Source organism: Leuciscus leuciscus (assembly GCF_965113295.1).
Source record: "Leuciscus leuciscus genome assembly, chromosome: 19".
Classification (NCBI taxonomy): Eukaryota; Metazoa; Chordata; class Actinopteri; order Cypriniformes; family Leuciscidae; genus Leuciscus; species Leuciscus leuciscus.
In genome coordinates, this window is record NC_138743.1 from 8,274,101 (window position 1) to 8,298,142 (window position 24,042).

At 37.5% G+C, this 24,042-nt stretch overlaps 1 protein-coding gene across 3 annotated transcripts in view; it reads left to right on the forward strand.

Annotated features, from left to right (window-relative positions):
• Positions 1-24,042, forward strand: part of efr3bb (EFR3 homolog Bb) — a 40,994-nt gene that overhangs the window by 13,160 nt on the left and 3,792 nt on the right. For all 3 annotated transcript variants that reach the window (XM_082146605.1, XM_082146604.1, XM_082146606.1), the window contains 18 exons: positions 7,042-7,118; positions 8,626-8,753; positions 8,870-9,020; positions 10,483-10,604; positions 11,034-11,183; positions 17,268-17,402; positions 17,732-17,810; positions 18,373-18,508; positions 19,395-19,553; positions 19,644-19,755; positions 20,042-20,093; positions 20,197-20,369; positions 21,261-21,336; positions 21,468-21,629; positions 22,461-22,592; positions 22,715-22,782; positions 23,089-23,216; positions 23,627-23,718. In XM_082146605.1, the coding sequence (XP_082002731.1) occupies positions 7,042-7,118; positions 8,626-8,753; positions 8,870-9,020; positions 10,483-10,604; positions 11,034-11,183; positions 17,268-17,402; positions 17,732-17,810; positions 18,373-18,508; positions 19,395-19,553; positions 19,644-19,755; positions 20,042-20,093; positions 20,197-20,369; positions 21,261-21,336; positions 21,468-21,629; positions 22,461-22,592; positions 22,715-22,782; positions 23,089-23,216; positions 23,627-23,718 (2,132 nt within the window). The remainder of the gene's footprint in view (positions 1-7,041; positions 7,119-8,625; positions 8,754-8,869; positions 9,021-10,482; positions 10,605-11,033; positions 11,184-17,267; positions 17,403-17,731; positions 17,811-18,372; positions 18,509-19,394; positions 19,554-19,643; positions 19,756-20,041; positions 20,094-20,196; positions 20,370-21,260; positions 21,337-21,467; positions 21,630-22,460; positions 22,593-22,714; positions 22,783-23,088; positions 23,217-23,626; positions 23,719-24,042) is intronic.

A 24,042-nucleotide genomic window follows, 5' to 3' on the forward strand; every position in this document is an offset into this window, starting at 1 on the left:
AGCCGTTCTGCTGTCTGAGAGCATTAGTGGTGAAATGCATCATTTGTCGGTGTGAAAAAAAAAACCTTGCTAGACAGCAACAAGGGAAGAAGAAACTATATGTAGCCAGGAACACCCACACAGGGAACACCAGCAGCTCCATGAAGTTATAAACACTTATTAGAACAAAAAGGATGTGCCTCTGGACCAGGACCAGTGTAAGAGAGTTTCTGACCAGTTTACAGAAATGCTTTTCTGGCCACTGCTGTTGCAATTTTTTATTTATTTTTTACATTATAAATGTCTTTACTGCCATTTTAAATTTAATTTTATGCATCCTTGCTTAATAGAAGTATCAATTTCTTTCACACAAAAACAAAATCTTACTGACCCCAAACTTTTGACCAATGATGAACCAAAACATTATGACCATTATGTTTGTCCTTCATGTGCTGCCAAAACAGCACCGACCCGCCAAGGCATGGGCTCTACAAGAGCCCTGCAGGTGTCCTGTGTTATCTGGCACCAAGACGTTAGCAGCAGGACCAGGTTGCATAAAGCACCTTGAGTTTTTCCCTTAAGTATGAGACTTAAGGCGTGATTTTCCCCTTACCCAAGGGAATGACTTGAGGGTGTTGCATATAATCCCTTAAACTGTTCTCTTAGGTAAGGGAAACCGTTACGTTTTTCACGACAGCGATCCAGGTTTTGCCGTTATAAAATTCTGTTGTTGCCATGGACATGTTATTTGTTAATTCAGATAGCGGTAAGTTTCACAGAAAACAGCATAACATGGATAAGGAAAACAAAAAAGAAAACCAAATATGAAAGAGAAGGACCAGATGAGAGTGAGACAGAAACTCAAAATGATAGTTTACTCAAAATTGAAAATTCTGTCATCATACTCACCCTCATGTTGGTCTAAACCCAATAAACTTTCATTCATCTTTAGAAACAAATAAAGATATTTTTAATATTAGCTCATCATTTCTATCCACTTATTGAATTAGACATAAAAGTAATCCAGGCTGTTTCGGAAGCTCAAATGTGCGCGCAAGAACCAATGAGGTTTGTTCTTGCGCATGACACACGCACATTTGAGCTTCTGTTAACTATATAAAATGTGTTTTTTGTGTTTATTTGTTAAAAAGTGGAGAAATTAAAATTTGTTTATCAAATAAAGCAGCCGATCATGTCTCGTTAGAAGACTTGGATTAAACCTACTCTCTTTGTGTAACACTTAAGGTGAAGTTTTCCAAACCTTATGTTATACTTAGGAAAATTACAGTTAATGGGCTTTATGCAACACTTAAAGGGTTTTAAGGGATTACTTAAGAGAAAGGTAGATAATTAAGGGAAATTCTTAGGGTGTATGACGTTTCACCTAAAGAAACCCTTAAGCAACACTTAGCCTATTTTTTGCAACACCCTTAAAGGGATACTTCACCGTTTTTTCATATTAAACTATGTTATTCCCTTAACTAAAACGAGTTGATACATACCTCTCTCGTCTCAGTGCGTGCACTAAATCGCTCTGTCTTGCGGCGAAACTTTGTTAGCACTTAGCTTAGTCCAGTTCATTCAATATGGGCCAAGCAGAGAAGCTACCAAACATCTCCACGTTTTCCCTATTTAAATACAGTTACTCGCGTAGTGTAACTCGACCTAGGACGGTGACACAAAACAAAACGTTGCGCTTTTCTAAGCGTGTAAAATGGATAACTATTTTGTATGGCGGAATACCATAGCAAGTGCTTGGAAGCACTTCGACTTCGGCGCAGTAATATCTTCACTCGTGAAAAATCCTCTCACCGGCCCCCGCTCCCTCTAGTGAAGATATTACTGCGCCAAGTCGAAGTGCTTACAAGCACTTGCTATGGTATTCCGCCATACAATATAGTTATCCATTTTACACGCTTAGAAAAGCGCAACGTTTTGTTTTGTGTCACCGTCCTAGGTCGAGTTACACTACGCGAGTAACTGTATTTAAATAGGGAAAACGTGGAGATGTTTGGTAGCTTCTCTGCTTGGCCCATATTGAATGAACTGGACTAAGCTAAGTGCTAACAAAGTTTCGCCGCAAGACAGAGGGATTTAGTGCACGCACTGAGACGAGAGAGGTATGTATCAACTCGTCTTAGTTAAGGGAATAACATAGTTTAATATGAAAAAACGGTGAAGTATCCCTTTAAGTTTAAGTGAAACTTAAGGGCGTTCTAAAGGGAGAATAACACTTAAAGGTAGGGTAGGTAATCCTGTTCAGAAACACTTTTTTTTATACTGGGTGAAATGGTCCTTCCATCCTGATAGTAGTCAATACATTATGTGTTTAGAAAAAGGAATGAAAAAAATCAGACCTCTGTAGCAGCTGCAGGACAGTAAAAACTCTGACCAATCACTGCCATTCGGTGCGAATGTAAAGAACCAATCAGATGCCTTCATGTCTCGTGCCCGCCCCGAGCCCCACTGCGCGCGCTGCCCGGCGTGCACTCATCACATGTCACCGTTCCCGGAAATATTCAGCTCAAAGCACCTGCATATGCAGTCAGCGAAGGCAAACAAGGCAAAAACTACTTCCTCGGACCCTGCCCGCACTCTTGAACGACCTCCTCTGCTTCGCCCTCGACCCCGGACCTGTCCTCGAACCGACGATGCGGTACTTTTCTCCGGACTCGGAGTGTACGTTAGTGTTCATTAGAGTCAACAATGTTTTCATCATGGAAACTCTTACATGCAAAACACCGTATATGTTATGAATCTTACACGAAATTCATCTTCATCACAGTGTAACTGATGGTAATGGAAAAACGTGTATCAATGCAACCTGTTTTTAGTTTTGCCTTATAAATATAGCTCGTTACCGAATGAAACTTTACCATTATCGATATGCTAGCTTGATAGTGAGTACTAAAAGAAATCTTATTTGTTTATATTCATAGTGATAAAGTTAGGTATTTTATTACATGTGATTCTGACATGATGTCACTGTATGTACTGCTCCTTCCTCTCCACTCGTCTCAGGTAATAAATGCGTCTTGTTCCAGCCTGAGCGTTTGGCGTCGCGCGTTCATGTGTTTTGGGGGCGTGGCTTTGGAAGGAGCTCAGAAGGGAGGGGGTGGAGTGAATGGAAATAATGAGCTGTGTTTATTGCAGATTAAAAGGTCTACAGTCACTCGATTTTTTAATTTTCTTTTTCAGAGTACTTACATTTTAATTATGTATTGGTATATAAAGACAGTTTAAACAAATTTGGAATGTTTTTTTTTTAGAAAAATGATTACCTACCCTACCTTTAAGGTGCTTTATGCAACTGAGCACAGATCCTTCAAGTCCCATAGGTTGTGAGGTGGAGCCACCGTGGATCTAACATGTTGGTCCAGCACATACCACAGATACTCAATTGGATTCAGATCTGGGGAATATGGAGGCCAGGGCAACACCTTGAGCTCTTCATCATGTTCCTCAAACCATTCCTGAACAATGTGTGCAGTGTGGCAGGGTTCATTATTCTGCTGAAAGAGGCTACCAGAGAACGCCATGAAGGGGTGTACTTAGTCTGCAACAATGTTTAGGTAGGTAGCACGTCAAATTTACGTCCACATGAATGGCGGAGACCCGCAGTGTTCCCAGCAGAGCATTTCCCAGCGCATCACACTCCCTCCACCGGCTTGTTCTCCACAGTGCATCCAGATGTCATTACTTAACCAGGTAAATGGCACACATGTACACGGCCATCCATGCGATGTTAAAGAAACCGGGACTCATTGGACCATGCAACCCTTGCCATAACAATTTGACCCTCAACAAACTCATCGCTCAGGTCTTTATTCCTGTCCATTTCTCCTGCATCCAACACAATGATTAATGGTAAATGGACTGCATTTATATAGCGCTTTCACAGACCTATGGCCACCAAAGCGCTTTACATATTGACTCACATTCACCCATTCACTCACTCATTCACACGCCGACGGCGGTGTCAGACATGCAAGGCGCCACCAAGCTCTTCGGGATAGGCTCATGGACACCTCGACACTTGGTCAGGTAGAACCGGGGATTGAACCACCAACCTTCCGGTTTGTAGACAACCTACATGAACCACTGAGCCACTGCCGCCCCCTGCCACCGAACTCATTGTTTGATTACCATCTATTCGCTTCACCTGTGACTGGTCATAATGTTTTGGATCTCAACTCAAAATTGAAACTACTGGCCCAACTGAAAACATCCCTTCTGTTGAGCCTTGATTGGTTTTTAATCATGAAATATCATTCACAGCAGTGCATTTACAAAAATACACACGTTCCCTTATTAGTTTTTTTTTATCAAATTTGTGATGTTGTGGTATAAAACTTTGAATTGGTGCAATATACACAGAAGTGTAAACTTTGGTTTGTTTTCGCCTTTATGTCATGGAAGAGCCAGCTGTGTTTTCATGTATATTTATACTCGTATGTGGCATGTGTGTCGGTGGTCTTTTGCTTATGATGACATTGAGCTGAGGCATGTGACGGATCACCGTTTCAGTGAAAACTGAGCAGCCTCAGTCTTGACTAGCCAAGCAAGAGGCCAGTGCCTATCATGACAAAGGTTAAAGTTTGTGCTTAGGCTTCATTGGCATGACAGAGAACACTACTTCTGCTTTGCCAAACCAGCTGCAGCTTATCAGCAGACAATGAATAATAAAAGATGCATAAATAAGTTTTCTGCTTTAAAGACTGTCTCTCCATGTCTGTATCTACTAGATGGAGATTTAATGAGTGGGTGAGAGACACAAGTGTGATACACAGCTGTTTGTGAGAGGGTGGCTGTCAGTGTGGTGCCATCTCTGTCTGTTCATGTGGGTTTAGAGTCACGGCGCAGTGCAACAGCTCCTCTTCACTCACTTGGCAGCAGCTATCAGCCTCCAAACCCATTATCATAAAACCTACAAACCCTACCGACTCAAGCCAACCTTGATGTCTTTCCAAACAGGTGCTTAGCAGAATCTCAGAGTTGTTCTATTACATAAAATTAAAGTTCATGGGCTTTCAAGCTCCAAAAATGACTAAAAAGCTTCATAAACGTATCATGCAAGTAGTTCATAAGTCTCCTGAAGCTGTGTGTGGAACAAATAAAAATTTTGACTTTCAATGAAAATGCACACTATTCACACTGGTCAAAAGTTGACAAAAATGTTTTTATTATTCAGCTAGAATGCATTAAATTGATCAAAACGGACACTGAACACATTTGTAATGTTGCAAAAGATTTCTATTTCAAATAATGTTGTTCTTATGAACTTTCTATTCATCAGAGAATCCTGAAAAAAACAATATACAATGGTTTCCACAAAAAACTGTTTTCAACATTGATAATAATAAGAAATGGTTTTTTTAAGCACCAAATCAGCATATTAGATGGATTTCTGGAGGATCATGTGACTGAAGACGGGCGAAATGATGCTGAACATTCAGCACTGCATCACAGGAATAAATTACATTTTAAAATATAATAAAATGGAAGTTGTTTTAAATTGTAATAATATTTCACAGTATTACTGTTTTTACTGTATTTTTGATTAAATAAATGCAGCCTTGGTGAACATAAGAGACTTCTTTCAAAACTTTACAAATATCTTGCAGATATTTTTAGAATCCAAACGATGTTTTTACAATATATTCTATGTCTTTTGAAGCCATAGAATAGCTTTATTTCAGAAAATGGATCAAAATGTTGGTCATTATTTTCAAACAATCTTCCCCTCTGTTGCAGCTTTGAAATTGCATTACTTTTTAGATGACTTGTTTGCTTTTAGATTTAAAAAATGGCGAGGATTGACTTTGTGATGCCCAATGGCATTGGTTGTCCTGTGTGTTGTAAACAGTTGCATTACAAACAAATTTAATATGCTATTTACAAGAGCTATTTTCAGCGAATAATTACTATTTCCCTTTCATTGTATGCAGAAGAGCATCTTGAATATTCTATTTCTCCTTTTGTGTTTTACGGACAAAAGGAAGTCATTCACTTTTGGAACAACATGAGGATTTAACACGCATAAATGGGTTCAACATAAATGGGGACATTTGAAGGCAATAGATGAGTTGAGCAGCAGGGTAAAGCTTTTCTTTGAAGTCAAAATAGAGCAAAGGCTAAAAATAGAGACGCCTTGGCTCTTTTCTCAAACATTCATTTTAGTGGAACGGACCATTCACAGATCGGAAGATTTTCCCCTCGCTGACGTCGTTCTGAGACTAAGGTCTTTCTTTTCTCAACATGAGCCAGATCTCCATGAAATCTGTTTGTTTGTTTCTTCCAAAAAGGGATTTTATCTTACCATAGTTTTCGGTTAGCAGAAAACACTTCATGCAAGTTATGCTTGCCTCCAGGAGTTCATTGTTTTGCCATCACGCTGTTCAGTAGGACACGTGTGACTCATCACTGCTGAGATGCGTGGGCCAATCGGATTGCAGATTTCCCCTCTGCATATTGGCAGCCAATGTCAGACGATGTGTTATATGTTGCATGATTTTCCTCAAGGTTGTCTGTGTTTGACAGATTTCTGACCTACAGGAAGGACCGTCCACAAGCCCACACACCGCTATGTGTACACGGCCTCAGTAACTGAAGTTTGCATCCTTCGTCCACTAATTGCTTGATGTCCTGTTGTTATTTTTTTTCCCTGATGTTGTCTCACTAGATCCAAGGTCATAGCCTGGAAAAGGTGTGGAAAAGTGGATATTAGGAGCAAAAAATTATTACAGTATTGTCTCAAATTTTGGTCAATAGTGATATATATTTAAAAAGGCTTATCTCTTTGAAGAAATGTTGTATGTTTTAAGATGACAGCTAGCAGGTTGTGTACTTCCATGTGGGTCTAACAAAACCAGTGCTTGTGAGGAATATGATATTTTGTCAATGTCTTGAGATCGCTTTCTGTGGTGTTGAAGACAACCCAGAACCCTTTTTATGATGCCATTTGTGGGCGCAAATCAGCTGTCTTCCTAAAATCAATGGCACTTATCTTACAGAAATGAATCCTTAACCACATTTCTTCTTGATTTCTCTCTCTCTCTGCAGGGGTGTGTGGTTGTTGTGGGGCGCTGAGGCCACGCTACAAGAGACTGGTGGACAACATCTTCCCCGAAGACCCAGAGGTGAGGGTCTCTCTCTCTCTCTCTCTCTCGCTCTCTCTCTCGCTCTCTCTCTCTCTCTCAGCGCAATCGCAGAGAGTCTATTTACAGTCAAACAGCCCTTGTTCGCCTCTCAAACCACCTATTTACAATTGCATTGATGCTCTTGGCAGATGCTTGCTTTCCGAGACCACTTAAAATAAAGTGTGTAAGAGGCCATTAGTGTGTCAGAGGCAATTACCTAAGCAGGTGTCCGAGGATACGAGCCAGGAGCGGATCCACTCGCAGTCTTTGCCGAGGCAGAGTTCAACACCATTTTATGTTAATTGCTGAGATATCTGAAATGTCTTCTTCAGTTCATTTTTGTGAGCCTATGTACTTCAGTAGCTCAGCAGATTAGCTGTGTTCAATGTGGGTTAAAACCAAAAGGGGTTGATCATTACGATAATGGTCTTTCAGCTATCGAACAACTACCACTACTAGTAACATTATTAATCTATTTCGCCAAAAACTGTCCATAGAAATAGATGAATAGATGAAGAACTTTCCACATCTCCATTTGCTAAATAATTTTTTCTCCCTAAATTTGGATTAAGTGGTTGACTCAACTAGTCAGTTAGGTCATTTACAAGGTTATCTACAATGTTTTAGCTTTAATATTTCATATTTATAGCAGCAATGCAAATGAGTAGGGGAACCAATGCGTAGTTGAGTTAAGTGAGCTGATGACTTCTGTCATCTCACTAAAACAATTTTAGAAAAGTTGCGTTTCTAAATTCATCACCTTCAAAGCACTATAGCCATCGAAGCACCACTTTGATAGCAAATCCACTGTCTTCATTTCAAGACAATTACTGTCGCTACCTTAGGTCACCTGCAGTGAGCAATGTTCCCATTACTATACAGCATCTGTAAGTCTTCTTTTGTGATAAGTTTGTGCATTTATTTATGTATTTATTTGAATACGTGTCATTTGCCCTGTTAAAGTGTGTTCTTGCATAATTTCTGTCTGCACTATTTTGAATGCAAATATGCTTCCCATGTAGGGATACGCAATATAATGGTACCATATTTATTACAGGCTGAGTATTAGATATTAGAGCATTCGAGTATTTTTCTATATTGAGTACAGTATATTGAGTCTGTACTGAATGTTTATTTATTCATGCTCATTTTCCCTTTTTTTAATCTTTTAATCCCTTTTTTAAGACTAATAAATAATGCTGCTAAATTCCATCACAGGAATAGATAAAAAAAAAAAAACATCAAATAGAAAAAAGTATTTCACAATATTACTTTTTTACTGTATTATCAAAAACATTAAATCTTAGTGACCCCAAACTTTTTATTTTATTTTACAGTTTCTCAAAGGTTTTTCTATATACTCTAATGATCATCAAGATCAAAGGTTGAAACAAACCTGGATATTTAATTCTTACCTTATTCCAGGTCTGTTGTGGTTATTGATGCTTTCTGTGTGTGTGTGTGTGTGTGTGTGTGTGTGTGTGTGTGTGTGTGTTTGTGTCTGTAGGATGGGTTGGTAAAGGCTAACATGGAGAAGCTGACTTTTTACGCCCTATCAGCTCCAGAGAAGTTGGATCGGATCGGGGCGTACCTGTCTGAGAGACTGTCCCGTGATGTAGCTAGACACCGTTATGGGTACTGAAATTGATAAGCCTGACCTGAGAATTCCCATCTTGTATTTTGTAATACATCTCTTTTACTTTCTCTTGTTCCTCCTGCCTGTGTTCAGTGTGTGTTTTTTGTCTCGTCAGGTACGTGTGTATTGCGATGGAAGCCCTCGACCAGCTGCTAATGGCCTGCCACTGTCAGAGTATCAACCTGTTTGTGGAGAGTTTCCTGAAGATGGTGCGAAAACTCCTGGAGGCTGACAAGCCCAACCTGCAAATCCTGGGAACAAATTCAGTACGTACACACAGTTGTATGGTAGTTCACTGACACAAAGGGTACAGCACTGAACTTCAGTCACTTACTCGTCATGAGTGCAATTTCCATAAAATGTGTCCTTATCCAGTAATCACAAATGACTGGGATAGTAAAGAAAATTCCTAAAATCTAAATGACCACTTTTTGTAACATTCTGTAAATGTCTGTAATATGTCCCTTTTAATGTTCTGTATTTAGGACACCTTCTACATATAAGATATGTACTATGTAAAATGTACTATATAAAATATTTATACGTATGTTTGCTGATAAACATTGCAGATGAGCCACAAACAAACACACACTGCAGTGCATCCATCTGCAATAAAGAAATGTAAATAAAATCAGACTCAATTATAGATCAAAATGAGTAATCTATGGCATTGAACATGCACCCACATACAACATAAAATGCAGCGCTTAAACTCAATGTGACTAACCCATTTTATTTTATTTTGAATCACCCAGAACCACCTTAGCTACTGCACACTGCAGATATCAGTCATATATAAAAGCCCCTTTTAAACTGATTTAATTCTCAGTGGCGTTTCACAGTGACCTTATTTACCTGGAAATGCTTTAGGATAGAGATGCGTTAGTCAGAACTGCACCCACATCTGTTCTCTGAAGGGTCATTTGGGTTCTGCAAAGGCCACATCACATAATAATAAGAAGGAAATGTAGGTCTGGAGTTTATGCAATTATTCATTAATAACAGATTTAGTATGCAGGCGCTAGTTTAAAATGAGTCATTAAATCATATAAGTGACAGGGTCTCATCCATCAGTTCTCTACCATTTCTATAATAAGGCATTTTATTTTTGTTTTATTCATGGCCTCAGTGATCTTGACTCAAAATAGCTAAATCTAAAAATAACCTAAAACTTGTCAAATGATAATAGATTGGGTTACTTTTTCAATCTGAAACACTAAGACTTATTAGTATGTTACAGATTTGTTGTTAATGCTCATTCAAATATGAATATAAACGCAAATATGTGAATCTGTGAAATTATATGTGAATATAATATATGATACATTGTTTAATAACATTAACATTTAACAACATCTAAGTATTTGAATCAGCATAAACTAATGACCTTAAAATAGTTTAATAATGTTATTAATTTAATTAATTTACTTCCATGCAGGTGAAGTCTGTTCCTCTCTATGGATATTTATTATTCTTGGTTGTAGGTTTCAGAAAAGCTTATATTGTTCAGTAATGATGATGAGGTCGACCGGGGTTAATGTAGAACAAATTATTACATTAACATTTAATCTTTGTTAATACCGTCTTATGATCACCCACTAGCTGGCTCTGGTTAGAGCAGCATTTGCAATGTTTTCAAGGAAATGGGTTTTTAACCTGATTTGACTTTGGTTTTCCTGGTTATGTAATTTATTTATTTATTTTTATTGAATTGCTCTTGTTTTCCAGTTTGTGAAGTTTGCTAACATCGAGGAGGACACTCCCTCATATCATCGCAGTTATGATTTCTTCGTGTCGCGGTTTAGCGAGATGTGCCATTCCAGCTTTGAGGACCCTGACATCCGCACCAAGTGAGACAACACACATGTACACGTCTGACTGTGTGCAGTCAATCTAGATAGATAGATAGAACATTTAATAGAATAGAACTATATACTGTACACACTATACACCTTATTTTTAACATAAGAGCATTACCATTTGTAAGTTGAATGTTCAAGGCTTCCAGTGTCGTGTGTTTCCAGTTATTTTACCTATGCAAAAACAGTCTGCTTTATATTGCAAATTGGTATTTATCATATTAGTTTAATTTATCATCATACTCATGAACACACTGTTTTGTTGCACAAATATTTTGACCATTTACTGCACTTAGCTGCATTAGCACAGCTAATGAATCAGAAGTCTTGCACATTCACTGAAAACTACTTATTTCCACATTGAAAAAAAAGGTGGATACACACGTTTTTCCAAGCTAACTGAGTACTTCCTCATCTCAGAATCCGAATGGCTGGCATTAAAGGTCTGCAGGGAGTAGTGAGGAAGACCGTAAACGATGAGTTGCAGGCGAACATCTGGGACCCTCAGCACATGGACAAGATCGTCCCCTCGCTGCTCTTCAATCTGCAGTCTGGTGAAGGCACAGAGAGGTGAGAGTGTTGGGCTTTAACTAGTTTATAATTGACTTCTATGGGATATAAACTTGTCTTCCTCAAGGGACTCTTGGCAGCTCTCAAAGCTTGCATTGAGCCGCATCATTTAAATTGACTAATTACATATCACATAATTGGAAATCCAGCAATATAATCTGTTACGGCCGGCTCGCAAGTCGTGACAAAGAAGGAGACAACACATTGGATAATGATCAAAAAGGACTGACATTTATTAAAGAGAAATAAAATAGGAAAAGACAAAACTAAACAAAACAAACAACTGAAAAGGGAACAAAAACGGCACGAAGAGGGGAGCGCCATCACAACTGAAGGGAACTGCTCAAATTGACGGGGTCAGCTCCAACACAGGTGTCGCTCCTCAGTCATAATGACGTCACTCACCCAAACTCCATCCTGCAAAACAAACAGAGAAAAACTAAGCAAACCACAAAAATGACACACACTGGGTTCAATACAAATCAGTATGAAAGTATCTTTCAAACGTCTTATCCAGTAATCACCTATTATCCAGATAGGTTCAGCCATTAAAGGAATGGTTCAGAAAAATTTCAACCTAGGGTCCTTTGCACCATGACCTCAAGCCAAACACCCCCCCCAGAAGCTTTTTTTCCCTTGGTCGAACTTTATTAAAGTTAGAGCTTATTTAGAGATATCAGCCGGATGGTTTAGTGCAGGCGCTAATGGATCCAAAGTTGTATCTCGTAAATTACCCCACTAATAATGCCCAGAATGGTACCAAACTTTTACAGTAGTACAAATAGGTTCTGTACTCAAAAAACAAGGCATTGGAAAGTTTGTAAGTACATCATTATGCTACCGCTAACCCGGATGTCGAGATCACTTCCGTGATTTGGGAAAAGCCCGTAAAAGTCTTTTGCAAAACTCACAAGTGTAAGGGAAAAGTGGAAAACTTTTCCGAAATGTTGACAACTTAGTGTTAACTAATAATTTTTGCAAACTGGTACTCCCAACAAAATATTAGTGCATTCCTGGAACTGGGCGTCGTTACACTACATCCTTATACGGGCTTTTCCCAAATCCGAGGTCATGGTGCAAAGGATCCTAGGTTTAAATTACTCCGAACCATCCCTTTAAGCCCCATCCATTTCTAGTACCATTTCATGCATACTGCCATTCTGTGTGGGTGAGAAACAGCATCTTGCTCTCTTTGCACCTACAGTCAGATGCCTACAAGGCATCTAAAAAGAACTCCTATTAAGTTTGACATATTATCCCATGGGACACGATTGTCCCTGCTGACTCAACTCTGAGCCAAGAGGTTGGATGGAGGGAAACAACAAAAAAGGAGAAAAAACTAGGAACAAGCTAGGACTGAGGTCACATTTATGTCAGCATAGCTGCAGTGATCCTGTGAATCTGTAGTTTCCTTTGACTATTACCGGTAATCATATTTTAATGGACTGCTCTGCTTTAAATTAAAGCTTCTGTCAAATATTAAACTCAAATATTTGTAGATAGTTTATTAAAAAAAAATGTATTATACAGTTTCATTATATTGTATTATACATTTTTTTGCCATGAATATAATTTTGATGCTAATATGGCAATAAAAAATAAATAAATACGATATATGTGACTATATGAGTAGGATGGCCGGTATGACCACTCATGGTATTAGTACTTTCATACAGAATCTCAGTAGCAGCATATATATCACAATATAGTTTTTTTGCTGATAATTCAACAGTTATTTATATTTTGTATAACCATGTAGAAATACCTGAGTTTAGATTTTTTTTATTTCTTTGAAAGAAGGCTTTAAGCTCACCAAGGCTGCATTTATTTGATCAAAAATACAGTAAAACAATAATATTGTGAAATATTATTACAATTTAAATTATATATAAATAATATAGTAATTTATTCCTGTGTTGGCAAAGCTAAATTTTCAGCATTATTACTCCAGCCTGTCACATGATCCTTCAGAAATCATCCTAATATGCTGATTTGGTGCTCAAGAAATATTTATTCTCATCAATGTTGAAAACCGATGTGCTGCAGATATTTTTGTGGACAATATAATACTTTTTTAAGATTCTTTGCTGAGTAGGAAATTCAAAAGAACAGCATTTAATATAACTTGAATTAGGGGTTTCACAGTCTTTTTAAAATTATTTTCACACCTGCTGGACATCATTTACATTTTGTATTGATATGTAAAGTTTACATTTACATTTAGTCATTTAGCAGACGCCCTTATCCAAAGCGACTTACAAATTAGGACTAAATTCAGCGAGTCATCATAAAGAGGCAAAAGCAACAACAACGCAGGAAGTGCTCAAAATACGTTCAGGTATTATTCAGAGTAGCATAAGCCTGATAAGTGATGTTTCAAAGGGAAAGGAAAAATGTTTTTTTTTCTTTTTTTTCTTTTTTTTTTTTTTTTTTTTTTTTCTATAAGGTTAAGTGCTCACGGAAGAGATTGGTTTTCAGCTGTTTTTTGAATGTTGTCAGGGATTCTGCATTCCGGATGAGGGTGGGGAGAGCGTTCCACCAGCATGGAACTGTAAATGAGAATGTTCTGGAAAGTGATTTTGTGGCTTTCTGTGATGGAACCACGAGACGTCGCTCGTTGACCGATCTTAGGTGTCTGGTAGGGATGTAGACTCGTAGGAGTGAGTGAAAGTAGGAGGGAGCTGAGCCTGTGATAGTTCTGTAAGCAAGCGTCAGTGCCTTGAACTTGATGCGAGCAGCTAGAGGTAGCCAGTGCAGAGAGATCAACAGAGGAGTGACGTGGGCCCTCTTGGGCTCGTTGAAGACAAGACGAGCTGCAGCATTCTGGATCATCTGTAGGGGTTTGGTCGCACATGCTGGGAGTCCAGCCAGAAGGGCATTGCAGTAGTCAAGCCTAGAGATGACCAGGGCCTGGACGATAAGTTGTGTTGCATGCTCAGTTAGGAAAGGCCTGATCTTCCTGATGTTGTGCAGTGCAAACCTGCATGATCGAGCTGTCTTTGAAATGTGGTCTGTGAAGGTCAGCTGGTCATCAAACGTTACTCCAAGATTTCTGACCGATCTTGATGGGGTGATTAATGATGACTCTAGCTGGATGGTGAAGTCGTGCTGTAGAGATGGATTGGCAGGGAGGACGAGAAGCTCAGTCTTTGCCAGGTTGAAGTTGTGGCTTTTAAAACCATTATTGACCTAGAGCTACACCGCACCAAATGTGAGTGGTGTGTTGTGAGACGTCAAACTAAATCGTTGCCATTATAATCATCAAAGACCAGTCTTTGTTTATGTGCCCCCTATGCAGCCATAATTACACCGCAGGAAGAGACTTTAATTACCCCTTTTGCTGTTTGGTAGGTGCTAATTGCCGTTTGATGTAAAGGGCAACTGATAATTAACTCATCCGGTCAGATGTGCACATTTCAGATTGGCAGAACAGCAGCCACAGCAGTGGACTAAAACACAGTGTGTTTGTTTCTGGTAAACTAAACAGTCCAGCATCCTTCTGGATGTGTGGCGAGAGGCGTTAAGCTGAAGTGAGAAGAGTTTCTGCAGATTTCGACAGTCGTCATGCGGTTATATAACCGAGGGACCGTGAGCAGAGCAGCAGACTGACTGACAGCAGGGTGTGAGGGCAGAGGAACAGTGTGATTATTAATTAATGATGAGACGAACCCTGTGAGACCCAACGCTCTTTTTCTGACACAGACAGTGAAGCGCTCACAGGAGTCAGGACGTATTCCTTTATTTATATTGTCAGACTTTCAGGGCATTTTCTTAATCTCTATTTTCTGTTACAAAAAACAACAACATCAGAACATACTTAAGATAAATTTACTTGGGAAGAAAAATATGTATGATGACTTAATATAACTCATGTGACTCTGCTTTTTATGTTCATAGGCAATGGTTTTATTAAGATATTTCAATAGTAGATGTTTTTTTAAATGTTTAATTTATGTAGTTCTAATGTTGTAATTTAAATATATTAATATATTGTATTATATATACACATATATGTATACAGCGGGGGAAATAAGTATTGAACACGTCATCATTTTTCTCAGTAAATATATTTCCAAAGGTGCTATTGACATGAAATTTTCACCAGATGTTGTTAACAACCCAAGTAAGCCATACATACAAAGAAACAAACAAAAATAAGTTCAGCAATTAAGTTATGTGTAATAATGTGAAATGACACAGGGAAAAAGTATTGAACACATGAAGAAAGGCAGCCCCCTGTCAGTGGAAATTAATAACAGCTGGTTCAGTCCCAAATGATGGCCTACAAAAAGGTCTCATTGCCAAGGTGTCACACAAGACACATCTCATGATGGGTAAAAGCAAAGAGCTGTCTCAAGACCTTCGCAACCTAATTGTTGCAAAACATAATGATGGCATTGGTTATAGGCGCCATTCTAAGCTTCTGAATGGTCCAGCGAGCACTTTTGGGGCCATAATACGGAAGTGGAAAGACAATAATTTCACCATAAATTTGCCTCGACCAGTGCTCCTCGCAAGATTTCTGATAGAGGAGTGAAAAGAATAATCGGAAGAGTTGTCCAAGAGCCAACACCAAGTTGTATGGTGTTTTTAGGGTAATGTGCACTGCCATTTCTCCTCCAAATATGGTGTGTATTATGGCAGCCATCCAAACAGTTCAATTTTGCTCTCATGTGACCACACTATATTCTCCCAGTATTTCTCTGGCTTTTCCAAATGTTGTGCAGCAAACTTTAAATGAGCTTCAACATGCTTTTTTTTCAGTAATATGGAGTCTTGCGTGGTGAGCGTGCATACAGGCCATGGCGGAGGAGTGCATTACTTACTGTTTTCTTTGAGACAACAGTACCTGCTATCTGCAGGTCTTTTTGAAGCTCTCCACAAGTGATCCTTGGCTCTTGGACAACTCTTCTGATTATTCTTTTCACTCCTCTATCAGAAATCTTGCGAGGAGCACTGGTCGAGGCAAATTTATGGTGAAATTATTGTCTTTCCACTTCCGTATTATGGCCCCAAAAGTGCTCACTGGACCATTCAGAAGCTTAGAATGGCGCCTATAACCAATGCCATCATTATGTTTTGCAACAATTAGGCTGCGAAGGTCTTGAGACAGCTCTTTGCTTTTACCCATCATGAGATGTGTCTTGTGTGACACCTTGGCAATGAGACCTTTTTGTAGGCCATCATTTGGGACTGAACCAGCTGTTATTAATTTCCACTGACAGGGGGCTGGATTGCTTTTTAATTACTGTAAGTTTTCAGCAGTTGTCTTGGCTTTTTGCGCCTCCCTTTCTTCATGTGTTCAATACTTTTTCCCTGTGTCATTTCACATTATTACACATAACTTAATTTCTGAACTTTTTTTAGTTTGTTTCTTTGTATGTATGGCTTACTTGGGTTGTTACCAACATCTGGTGAAAATTTCATGTCAATAGCACCTTTGGAAATATATTTACTGAGAAAAATGATGACGTGTTCAATACTTATTTCCCCCGCTGTATGTGTGTGTGTTTGTATATTGTATTTTTAATTTGAGATTTTCATGCTTATAAATTTACACAAACACATTTTCCTAATCTCTATTTTGTCTTGTTTTCTTGTATAAAACAAAGCCCATTAGAACATATTTAATATTTTACTTTAGAACTTACTTATGAATTACTTCAGAATTTGCTTCAGAAGCAAGTTATGTATTATAATAAAGCTTGTGTTTCATGAATATGGCTAAGTGGAGATTAGCCAATAATAATAGAGGTCATTTTACGTTAGTATTAAAAGTACAGTATCAAAAACAGACAGTTTAATTTGAACAGTCAGAGAAAAATGTCTAAATTATGAGGTTTTTAATGCAAGAATCATTGACTAATATTAGAAATTAAAATTAGTTAATTTCCTCTTAAGGCCTGCTGTCTTATTGAAAGTTTTACTGGTGGTCTTTTCACTTTTAAACACTCATTTGGTGATTTGATATGTCAGTAGTTTTTTTTTATTCAGCTTCTTCTCTGTAACCCAATCTCTTTTTCAATTCTCAGTTGAGAAGAGCTGAAAACTAAAAGCCTCCCTCTCTTTCTGTCTCCTGTGCAGTCGCTCTCCCTCTCCGCTGCAGGCCAGTGAGAAGGAGAAAGAAAGCCCAGCCGAGCTGACGGAGCGCTGCTTTCGGGAACTGCTGGGCCGTGCCGCCTATGGCAACATCAAGAACGCAGTCACCCCTGTGCTTATGTAAGAGATCTGCCACACATCGCGCCTGTCAGAATAGGTTATGACTTTTTTTATTTTTTTTTATGCTGCTGGTATTTCTTTCGTTTTTAAGGTATAGCTGTATTCTTACATTACTTCCCAGTTAATATTTAGTCAATTTGCTTTATAATTCTAGTCTCTTAATGTTGGCATATTGATTGAGTGTAACTCAAGAATATTTAAAACTCATCTCAATTCTGGATTATTTATTAGTTCATAATTAATCTCACTTCGGGTGGTGTGAATCTCATTTTTCAGTCGCTTCTGGCTTCATTTCTCTAGCTCAAGCTCTCTCGGTTCTCTCACCGCAGGCATCTTGATAATCACTCTCTGTGGGAAGGCAAAACATTTGCAGTACGCTGTTTTAAGATCATCATGTACTCCATTCAGGTGAGTTCAGTCCTTAATTGAAAAAAGAATCTAAACTTTAATAAGAAACTTTTAAATAATTTATGTAGAGCAGATCTATCATATTATATTATATTATATTATATTATATTATATTATATTATATTATATTATATTATATTATATTATATTATATTATATTATATTATATTATATTATATTATATTATATTATAGGAATTATACACACACACACACACACACACACATATATATATATATATATATATATATATATATATATATATATAAAGGAGGTAATAAAAATAATATATCTTAATATATTTTATTCTTGAGGTGCTGAACAATTTACCTAAGATATTAAAAACTTTTAATCACCAAGAATACCAAAAATTGGCATTACTCACTCAACGTGAATGGTTTTACTTTATATTAATATGTCATCAAATTCTGTTTAGTTATGGTTATTAGTGATGCAAAGATTATTCTCTTTTTATCATATTTACATTTATACATTTAATTACATTTTTAACCTGGTCATTTAAATCTCTCTTCTTTGTCTCTCTTTCTTTCCATCCCTCCAGTCTCAGCATTCTCATCTGGTCATCCAGCAGCTCTTGGGCCATTTAGATGCCAACAGTAAGAGCTCAGCCACAGTGCGTGCTGGGATAGTGGAGGTCCTTCTGGAGGCGGCTGCCATCGCTTCCAGTGGCTCTGTTGGTGGGTGTGGATTTACAACCGGTTAAAATGAATCACAGTTATTATTATACTAAACATTAAGTGTAGCCAGTATAAAGCTCATTGCATAGGAACAGAGTGGTGTCTTCTGAATATTTATGCACAAGCTATGACATATATCACATATTTCATGCCTGTGCTCAGTATCTGGGTCACTCTCCCCCAGACGTTAAGCTGCTCCTCTGGGAGAAGAGAAGTGTGACATTGCATCTGACCCAATCCATATTTCAGCTAATAATATACATTTTATAGCCAGACTCTCCTCTCTGACGTCAAGACAGTGCTCACACCTAATGTCCCGTGTGAAAGCCCTGTCACACTTCTTCTGGCAGCACTGCTGCTGACCCAAGGGTGCGGCGCCACCTGCAGCTCTAAACTAACACTGAATCATTTCATCCGATTCAGTTATGGGAATCAGGTCCTTTGGACATTTTGGAGATTTAAATGACCTGGTTAAAAAAACTTTTTTATTAATTTGCTTTATCACTCAGAGGTGATTTATACATGTAAAAAATTATATATATAATTTTATATTTGATCATATTAAAAAGTATACTTTTTGCATCACTACTAGCATCATCAAAAAGAATTACAACAAGAATTTTTGATAGCAATACAGAGTTTTTTGTCAAATATTTAGTTTTTTGAAAACTGTTCTTACCACCCAGAAACTTCGCTTTGCATATTGTTTTGAATATTAAAAAGAGTGGGTGAAAAACAACTATTTGTTCACAAATTGGACACTAATATCTCTAGTTGTACTGATTTAGTCTACTCTGCTTAGCTGCAGATGGCTAATGTTAAAAAGGTGGCTGCATATATTAATGTGTGTGTGTGTGTGTGTGTGTGTGTTTGTTGCTTATTTTAGGCCCCACAGTGCTGGAGGTGTTCAACACGCTGCTCCGGCATCTGAGGCTCAGTGTGGACTATGAACTCACGGGATCCTACGACTGCACCAACATCGGCACCAAGATCATCAAGGAGCACGAGGAGAGACAGCTACAGGAAGCCGTCATCAGGACTATCGGTGTGTTTGTGAGCTTAATACGACAGATATTTCACAGTCTTCTCTAAGTTTCTTTTTTTCATTACTATGGTCTGTGTCTTTTGAAATAAGGCTCATTTGCAAACACGTTACCCACGTATCAGCGCTCAGAAGTGATGCTGTTCATCATGGGAAAGATTCCTATTCCAGGCATGCATTTCACACTACCCTCTACAGGCTCAGGGTGAGCACTGCAGCCACTACATACATACGAAAATCCCACTAATTAATATTATTAAACATTATTGTGGTAGATAAAAGCATTTATGAGACATTACATTTAATAGACATATGTTTTCTTTATTTTCATACCATTGCATTTAAGTTTGTGGTAATTGTTGTTTGGCGAAAGTCTTTGCTAATCAGATTGTCTGAATTTTCTGAAAAGAACCATTTATTTGAAGGCTTGAATGTCTTTGTACATTGTACATTTTCTGAGATGAACATCATTTCTTGTGTCTGTACTGCAGGCCTGAAGGACACCGAATGATCCAAGTCATGCTGTTGAAGTCCTTGAGACAGGTAAAGTCTTCCTGCTCAATGTCTCATGAAAGAGAATTACATCATAGCAAAGATTTGATGCTGCAAAGGTAATGTTTCTCTCTTTTTTTTCTTCACTGTCCAGGTCACATGTGGTTTTAAGACGACTAACATGCTGACAGCTCTGCCCAACTCCTTTCTGGACCCATTGTTGTCCTTTGCTCTGCTAGAGGATGCAGAAATTCGGCTGCTGGTGCTGGAAATTCTGGTCAGCCTCATCGATCGCCATGATAACCTCCCCAAGTTCTCCACCATCAGGTTAGTGTCTTTATTGGATTTAGGTCTAGGTGTTCTGATCATGGTGTATACACTACTGTTCAAAAGTTTTTTCCAATTTTTTAAAGAAGTTTCTTATGCTCACCAAGACTGCATTTATTTAATCAAAATACAGCGAAACAGTAATATTGTGAAATATTATTACAGTTTAAATAATTTTTTTTTTTTTTTTTAATACATTTTAAAATGTAATTTATTCCTGTGATGCAAAGCTGAATTTTCAGCATCATTACTCCAATCTTCAGGGTCACATGATCCTTCAGAAATCATTCTAACATGCTGATTTGATGCTCAGGAAACATTTCTTATTATTATCATTGTTGAAAACAGTTGTGCTGCTTAATATATTACGAACAAAATTTTATCAGGATTCTTTGATAAATAGCTGGTTTAAAACAACAGCATTTATTTTAAAAAGAAATCTATTGTAACATTATAAATGTCTTTACCGTCACTTTTGATCACTTTAATGCATCTTTGCTGAATTAAAAGAATTTATTTAAAAGAATAGTCCTTTGACCCCATTCTTTTGAATGGTAATATATGCTGAAGAACCAGGGGACTCTATTGGTCAGCTTCCATCTGCTAACACTTTAAGAGAGCATGAAATCTAAATTGACTCTATTTACTTTAATAATAAATGTCTTATAGTGCACAGTTCATCAGTGCATATAATTGTAATTTTTAAAATAAAATGTATGTAACCATTAAACAATTTATAACAATAATTACTTGCACTTTTCAATGTCCATTGAATATTCAGTTTCAAATTTAAAAAATTTCACATTACAGGTAAATGCATTAAAACTGGCTTTTCATGCAGGCTTTACTAGTTTTTCCTGTGGTTTCATGTGTCACTTTGTCCCCATGCAGTATCATCTCTGATATCTCTGTGCTTAAGCTCAAAGTGGACAAGTGCTCACGTCAAGACAACCTCTTCATGAAGAAGGTACAGCATTCCTCTATCCATCACTCATCTCCCCGTTGTCATTATCACTCTGATCTTAAGTCGGTGGGTCTGCATCAGAGAATGCATGTATGTCCGAAGGGCTGATGTTGTGTTGATATCTCTGTTTTTAGCATGCGCAGCATCTGTACAGACACATTTACCTGTGCAGTAAGGAACACAACAGTGTGCAGCCTCACTTTGAGAAGCTCTACTCACTCCTGGCCCTCATCAGCATGGAGCTGGCCAACGAAGAGGTGGTGGTGGACCTTATCCGCGTGGCGCTCGCTCTACAGGTGTGTTTACACTTCTAAAGTCCTAAAGTTTTCTGACTTTTACTATGAATATGTTTGCTTCTAAACAATGACAAAATGCACATTTAGAAGATGTATGCATTCAAAATTTACAGTCTCAAATCTTAGAAAGTATTTTAGTCTGATTTGAACAACTGCACACATACAGTACATCAGGGTCACCAAATCCAACAAGGCAGAATTAAAGGTTACCAAAATCCTTTAGCTCACTCTCGGTCTGTCCCAATCGTTATGAGTTGTTATATAGCTGTAAGATATGTTCCTGTTGTGCCCCCTACTGTACTGGCCTGAATTTGCGTTACCTTAGTTGTAAATTTGACACCTCTCTCTTCTGGCTGCCATAATCTCTCTTTATTTATTTTTTTAATCTTTTGTAAAGTCATGGAAATTCAATATTAGTTCCTTTCTTGTACAAATGGGAACACATAAAAACTATATTTGCAGTGGTCTCCATTACCCTACGATAGTTTACATGCGAGTCCATCAAACCACACATAAACACACAACATGCACAAAGAGGACAAAACTAAACTATTCATCTTTGTCAGCTCTTTTACACAGGTTCTATTCATTATCACATTTTTATTATGAAGCCAGATAATTTTTTCATTTATTTGATACTCAAACTGTTTTTAAATTAGAAATTCAACATCAGTCTTTTTATTAGAAATTCAACATCAGTCTTTTAATGTGTTTTTGAATGTTCAAAATTTAGTTTTTTGTTTCATCATGACCTACGTGGTTTAACAAGGAATTCATAAAGACTTTGGTTTCAGTGTTTCTTCTCATCTTCCTGTGTTGCTTTCCATCCAGGACTTGGCACTGAGCGGTGAGGAGGCGTTACCGGTGTATAACCGCTGTGCTGTTCATGCCCTCTCCTCTGCTTACCTCAATCTCATCAGTCAGCTCACCACCGTTCCAGCGTTCTGCCAACACGTTCATGAGGTCAGTGCCTTATAGATGCTGAGCACAACCACCTGATCTGTAGTCACTTACAGTTTCTTTTTATCTTTTTTATCTGTTGCATAACAATTTTAGATTAATAAAATGTATTAACCTTTTTGCAGGTGATTGGAATGAGACAAAAAGAAATTCCTTACCTGTTACCTGAGGATGTCTTCATTGAAAACCCAACGTACGACAAACTGTTTAATGTTTTAATATTTTGTTCTATATTTTTCGGCAAGGATTGCAGTTTCCACTAGAATATTGAGCAGAATAATTATTTTCAACATTGATCAAAATAAATGTTTCTTGAGCAACAAATCAGCATATTAGAATGAATTCTGAAGGATCATGTGACTGAAGACTATAGTATATATATATATATTTATTTTTTAAATTGTAAAAATCTTATGCATATTTAATTTTATTTATTTGATTATATATTTTAATTATATATTCTAAATTATGATTTCCTTGTCCTCTGTTGATTTCCCAGGATTCCTAAGACACTGGAGAAGCTGGAAGGAGAGGTGTTGTTCCAACAGGCCAAGATCACTGAGGTTCTTGGAGGAAGTGGCTACAACACTGAACGACTAGCTACACCTTATGTCCCACAGTTTACAGGTGCATAAAGGAGCATTTTGCGCCACATCATGCATCATATAATTTCAAAAATGACCCTATTTTTTTAGTAGATACATTTTTCTTTATAAATGTCTTATTGTGTACAAATTATCATTGTGCACCAATCAAATCCCAATGGATAACCTGCTCTTCATTGTTTCCTGCTGAATATTCCTTAATTCTTCTAAACACGTCTAAATGCACTGTGTGTGCCGTTCATATTGTTTTTAAGAAAACAATGTAATTCTTGTAGATAAGCGGCTACTCGGGCTATAGCTAATTTGCATTGCAAATAAACTGATTAGCTTTAATTTGATTAGCGTTAGCCTAAAGTTATTTCTGTTTATTAGTAGCTGACTGACAGATATGGGTTGAGTAAACAGTTGATTAATTCCACCCTCTTCCCTTAGATGAAGACCGGCTGTCAAAGAGAAAGAGTGTTGGAGAAACAATATCTCTCCAGGTGGAGGTAGAGTCCAGAAACAGTCCGGAGAAAGAGGAGGTAAATTAAACCATACAACCCTTACAGGCACATTTATGAAACTTTTTTTTACTGGTTACATTTTTTTATTGAGGACATTTTCAGAAATTTGGCATTCACATGAATAGCAAATCAAACCAACACAGGTTTACCTACTTAAATTTAACAAGACATACAAATTTTGTTTTTGTTTTTAATATTGTGAAAATTATTAGACTAATCCTAACCTAAAAATATTTAGCATTTTTAGATTAAGAATATATAATATATACTATATACTTTTCAAATATGATAATATAATAATAAAATATATATATATATATATATGCATTTTATATAGTTTAT